The following is a 6,051-nucleotide window of genomic DNA, read 5'->3' as shown; positions in this document are numbered from 1 at the left end:
ATGTCCGCTTTGTTGAACTATGATTTGCTTTGTTTTGTTTTGAACTGCTGAATTGTATCGTATGATCGAGATGCATGGATTGTATGGATTTGAGGATCAGCATTTGAGATATATGGATGTGCGGCGCAATATATGAGGGGCCAACAGGCGTTGTCTGCGGGCACGCACCTGCGAGCGTATAACGGGGCGGATTTGCCAAGTCCAGCTGTAGATGCACTAACGTGGTTACCCCGCATTGCGGCTGTAATGGGACTTTTGCTGATTTTGTTTGGTTCATTCGCTCTCTTTTATTGCATGGTAATACGTGTCTCATTTATATAGAATAAAGATCAAGTTACAAAGCACGTAAGCACCGATCATACATGACTGAAAAGATAGGAAGATCCTATGCAAAATACCAGCGCCTGTCCCTTTCTTTCGACACCACCGAAGCGGCCACCAATGGAGAGAAGGCGTATGAATACAATCGAAAAGACGAGAAAAGAAAACTATAATTAGGGTTGCCCTTGCGTGATTCTCCTGCTCGGCTGCTCCACGGAGAGATAATCATGGACCAAGACCTGACGTTCGCTGTGGTTTGAGGGTAGATTAGTTGCGGCAACGACTGTGGCGCCGGCGGCACAGCAGCTACGGAAACGACCGTGGCGGTGGGTGACGGCCATGATGCTACGGCAGCGGCGCTGCTGTGGCAGTATGTGAGGCAGACACAAGTACGCAAAGATGTGGATGGGCAAGAGGAAACGAACGTGGACGAGAAAAGTGGATCAGGATGGAAACGCTTAACGGCACGGCCAGGTGTGATCGATTTTGTATAGCACTGACCGATTACATGGTTTGGGATTCCAGCCCGACTCGAACCAAACACACATAACGGTTTTGGATGGCGCCGTAATCAGGTCCCGGCTAAAAAACGGCGCTCAAACACAATACTCTACCTTGCGTAACACAAATAAATAAACCCAGAGCTCAAACACGCTTCAGTGCACAATGCAAATCGGTTCACAGATTGAAGTTCCATATAAGGTTCCATGGGAACGTGTACACAATAGAATGTCCTGTATGGCCAAAATTAAGTTCAATTATTGCAAAGACTGAAGGATGCAGAGATTTCTGACTATGTAAATGAAGGAACTAGGACGGGCGAATGCAAGGGCTCGCCACATCCAACACAACTTGGAAACAACAGATCACCCAACCACATGCTACATGCAAGTCGATGCTATTGCACAGCTGGCTGTAAATTCGGAGACCAGTACTGAATTGCATCGACCAAGCATCAGAGGATTGTGCATCTGTTTCTTTGTTCTGCGGGAGATATCGTGGCCTGTTGAAACCTGTTTGGATCAAAGGAATCCACCCCATACTGCCACAACACAAGGAGTTAAAAATAAAAGCATTTGCACTGAGATACTAGTAGTAGTAATAAGGATCAGCAGTGTAATACCTTGTCTCTCATTCTTTGGCTCCATGCATCGTTCCTGATTGGACGGTAGTCAAGATTGGGCACCCTGGGATCGGTAGCAGTTTGCTTATTCACCAATGGCTGACGGACTCCGGACCTCGGGTCAATGTACTCATCATCACTGTCATAATCATCTTGATTGCCTGACTGCACTATGAGGGCTACAGTGAACAACAGTGCCTGCAAAGATGGTGCTAGTGAGAAACCATGGGATGTTCTAGCCTGTTGTTACTGATCTAGAGCATCAAATCTGATTACAGGATTTCACTTTTTCTGGTAGTTTTTATCTCAAAGATATTGGAGCAACTTAAGTATGGCATGATGAGAGATGTGCACATTGAGTAAAAAAGATAACAACAGCTGCCACTTCTTTCACCAAAATGCATACCCAGGGCTGCACTTGTTAGTATGGAATATATAGTGTGAAAAATTAACAAGTCATCAGGAAGACCTGTCATTTTACAGATTACAACATATTCTGTTGATTTTGCTGTCTAAGCTAGCAAGCCTTGATATCAGCTAGTACAGCTAGAACCACGACATTTTTTTTGTTGGGACTTGTGATAATATCCTTTGCAGGTAAGCTGCACAAAACATATTAAGAAACTGAGACTTAATGTGGAAAATCAGATGCTGTGGTTTCTTGTCAGATGCATAGGATCTGGATAATAAAGCAACAGAGTCAGAGACAGGATTGTTATCTAAACAACAGTATTACCACATCACAAATTTATCTCTGCATAAGCTTAGGATTGTGTGAACAACATTACAAGCATATAAACAGAAGCATGGAGTGAGTTTCTGATTCCCCGACTGTTAAAAAAACAGTTGTTATTTATTTAGACCAGATTTATAAGTGTCACAATAACAAGTTACTTTATTGGAACAGATAATAAATCTAGGTTGTTCCACAGATGCTTCATCAAATTACACCGAAGGAAATTGTTCCGCTTTTACCTCAAACACAACAGCTCCAAGTGCGACCCATTTTGCGGTTCTCCAATTTTCTTTCAGGAAACTGTAGATCATGTCAAAGTTACCAGTTTTATCAACTGGAATTACCTGCACAATAAAAATGAATAAACTCTAAGTTCCCAGAGAAACAATCATGAAAAACAAACAAGAGATGAGGCCTACTAACATCTTTCCAGCTATGGTCGAAGAAAATGAAGCATCCTGCAGCAAGCTCTACTAGTATGAACAAAATGATGAGGAATGAATACTTTTCTGAATGTCAAGGAAATCATAACATGCAGATTTGTTACCAATAGCATCCTAAATCAATCACACAATGTAAAGCAAAACATTTACATAAGACTGCATGTAATTTGTTTCCGAACTAATCATACTATGAATATCCAATAAAATTTTGTCTCATTACTTAATCAGAAATAATATCCCACATCATATTACATGTTGATCTCCATAAGAACAAGAATATATATAGATGTTTTTTTATGATTGATACCTTGTTACACAGTGATCCATTGTATTATTGTTTGATAGTTCATACAAAATTGACATGCAAGAAAACAAATAAACAGGATCTCCAGAAATTATGTTAAGGATACAGTGGATAAGCAGCATCCACTCCTTGTTGATGCTCCAGCACAACCGAAGATGGAAGTAATGAAGAGTATAACACCGACACCTATAAATGCAAAAATAAACCTGCAGAGAACATAAAAAAGGTAGGAAAAGTAAGTAAAGGAAAATCCATAATGCAAGACATTCTCAGTCCTTGGTTAAAAAACAAAGATATTCTCAGCCCTGCATGAGCACTTGCATATAATCTAGACCCGTTCTAATTCTTAATTATGACAATTCAATTCTCAATACGGAACGAAGATCCTGTAGACGAGAACAATCACTGACATTAAATACATAAACTAAGATCAGTACCAGGTGACAGTACCCTCATTGCAGTGATATTTTTCTGCAGTAATCCGATTTAAGTCTTTGAAAATAACAAGTACAATTATATGGATACTACAAGTATTTAAGGAAGGATGCGGAGTGTTAATCACATCAGTTCCATAAGACCATAACCATATCAAAGAATCCAAGCACAAGGAGATCAAGAGACGACTCACCATGCGCTGATGAGCTTCTCCGAGGTCCCATCTGAGATAGACACGTCAATAAGAAGAAGCATCGGCCGCCCAAGCCGCACTAGGTCGCCGCTTGGAGGCGGCGCCGGCGGCGACGGAGGCAGCAGCTGGAGCCAGAGCACGAGCAGGTAGGCGCCGTAGCCCGCCATGGCCAGCCCGACAGCCATGAGCACGAGGTTGAAGAGCTTGAGGACGCACTCGAAGAAGCCCCTGCACGCCATGGCCGGATGGATCGGTTGATCGGCCTGCCTCACGCAGAGATTCAGACGGCGGCGCGCATCAACTCCGGGCAGGGACGGAGCGCCTTTGACCGACCCGGCTGCGGACCAACCTGGTTTTCTGGATGGATCCGGGATAGGAGAACTCGTGAGAGAGGGGGAATCGAAATTGCCGGCAGACGACTGGAATGTTTGGTTCGTGCACCCGCGATGGATAAAGAAAGAATTCCGGGAGGAAGTGGGCGCCGTGCGTCTCTCTCTCTCTCTCTCTCTCTCGGGCCCCCTTCGGCCTCTCTCTTTCTCCCTCTCCTCGTGTGACAGTCGAACGGAAACTGTTATCCGTGTGACAGTCGCCTTAAATTAAGGGTAAATTAACTACTACTAGTATGTACTACGTTCATATGATTTGTAATTTATTTACTATAGCAAATATGCCCCTAAGTTACAACAAATATCACACGCCCCTACCTTAATAACCATGGCTTGACACCTCGTTGTAAGAGCAATTCCAACGTGCCGACTGTCTGTGCGCATATGTTTGGCTCAAGATAGACACAAATCACGGCCCAATGCGCCGACGTAAACGCACGAGTCCGCGCGCGACCCATTTCAGGTTTAAATTGAGTCAGGTTTGTGTCGGCGCAAACACGGAGCGGACCCGCGCGACGCCCAGCCTTGTCCTCCCTGGCCAGCCAGTCGGTGGCACGTCCACCCCCATTTTCCTCCCTTTTCCAAAACCCTCCCACCCGCTCGCTCTCCCGCCCGCACGCCATGGCCAACGCGCCGAACCCCGTTGTTGGCCTCGCCTCCACCGTCGACAAGCCCTGCGTTGTCCTCAAAAAGACGCCGCGGGCGAAGAAAAAGGAGCTGACGGACGCGCAGCGGATTGTTTAGTCGGCCAAGAGGGCTGGCCAAAGGAAGAGGCAGGCCGACAAGCTGGAAGCCGCCGCCGCGGCCGCCCTCGCCACTTCCGCCCTACAAGAGGCCGCCATCAGGGAGAACAAGGCCCTCATCGTTGCAGGTCTGCCTGCTGGCCTTTTTTAGTTTAATTTGCTTCGTACGCGGACGAAAATTGCGTCGGATGGTTCGGGCACCAGTCGAATATAGATGGACACTAAGAAAGGGTACATATATGGGAAATGATTGTCATCACCCGACGGACCCGCAATGTCTCTCTCGCATTGTCTTCTTCCTCTGCTACAGATTAGGCCGAGGCGCTGGCAGACGGTCACCCGCCGCTGCACACACCTGACGGGCCAGCGTCGCTGCCGCCGGCGAGCAGGCTGGAGGTCAGGTCACCATGGATCCCTCGTCGAGAACTGTCCGTCGCGCGCACTGGTGTGAGAGTGGCCAACTTCTGCAGCCCGACCACCGCTCGCTGTGGAGCTGATGCGGAGCATCCTTCGGTCATCCCCATGGACCTACCATCGTCTCACCAAGCACCAAGAGGACCCATGACAAGAGCACAAGCTAGAGCTCTCGAGGCCGAGGTGACTTCTCTCCTTAGTGATATCTCATATGATCCTCTCGAGACATGGCTACTACCTAAGTCCGGAGTGTTGTGCATGATTAGGTACCAAGAAGACCCTCCCGAGGATGCACATGAAGATGGTCAAGCCCCCAAGTCAACGGAAGAAGAGAACCAACGGAAGAAAGCAAGGACAGCTTCCAGGCCCCGGACATCCGGCCATGGCCCCGGACATCCGGCCCCTGGGGATCTACCCCGCAGCCAGGGATCTGCAGCTGAAGCTACAGGGCCCGGACATCCGGCGTCCAGCCCGGACATCCGGCCCGTCGCCCCGAAAATTCGGCCCACAGCCCGGACATCCGGACAAGCCGTCCAGGGAGTACAGAAGCTTGCCCTGACATCCCGGACATCCGGCCACGACCCTAGACATCCGGCCCTTCGCGTCGCCCTAGACATCCGGCCTGATGTGCGGGCCGGTGTTGATGAAGCCTTGAGGCGCGCCCGGGGGCATGTGGGCATGGACCAGTCCGCCTCGTGATCCTCCCGGGGCCTGGGGTGAAAGCTGGACACAGAACGGGGGAGCCCCTGACGCAGCGGCATCCAGGAGCTCGGCGACGCGTTCCAGCAGCACGTCGTGGCCGCTTTCTTGCAGTTTGCAACGCAGCAGCTCTCGCGCCACCGTGAGCGTGGCCTTCATGTTTGCCTACTCCCGCCGGGTGTGCGGCGATGTAGCCGCGGCGTGGCTTGAGGCCCTCACTGCAGATCGTACCTGTCGTGGAGTGAGGGCAGGGG

At 48.6% G+C, this 6,051-nt stretch overlaps 1 protein-coding gene across 1 annotated transcript; it reads right to left on the bottom strand.

Annotated features, from left to right (window-relative positions):
• Positions 1-981: 981 nt before the first annotated feature.
• Positions 982-4,088, bottom strand: LOC123157498 (tobamovirus multiplication protein 2A). Its single transcript, XM_044575794.1, has 6 exons — positions 3,556-4,088; positions 3,034-3,133; positions 2,604-2,684; positions 2,420-2,524; positions 1,445-1,642; positions 982-1,363 (listed from the first exon to the last, which is right to left on the bottom strand). Exons 1-6 carry the CDS (start codon positions 3,792-3,794, stop codon positions 1,277-1,279), a joined length of 810 nt encoding a protein of 269 aa, XP_044431729.1. The 5' UTR covers positions 3,795-4,088; the 3' UTR covers positions 982-1,276.
• Between the last annotated feature and the right edge of the window lie 1,963 nt (positions 4,089-6,051).

The sequence above is a fragment of the Triticum aestivum genome, chromosome 7B (assembly GCF_018294505.1).
Source record: "Triticum aestivum cultivar Chinese Spring chromosome 7B, IWGSC CS RefSeq v2.1, whole genome shotgun sequence".
Lineage (NCBI taxonomy): Eukaryota > Viridiplantae > Streptophyta > Magnoliopsida > Poales > Poaceae > Triticum > Triticum aestivum.
The sequence above is the reverse complement of the archived record's forward strand: the minus strand, read 5'-3'. Positions and strand labels throughout refer to the sequence as shown.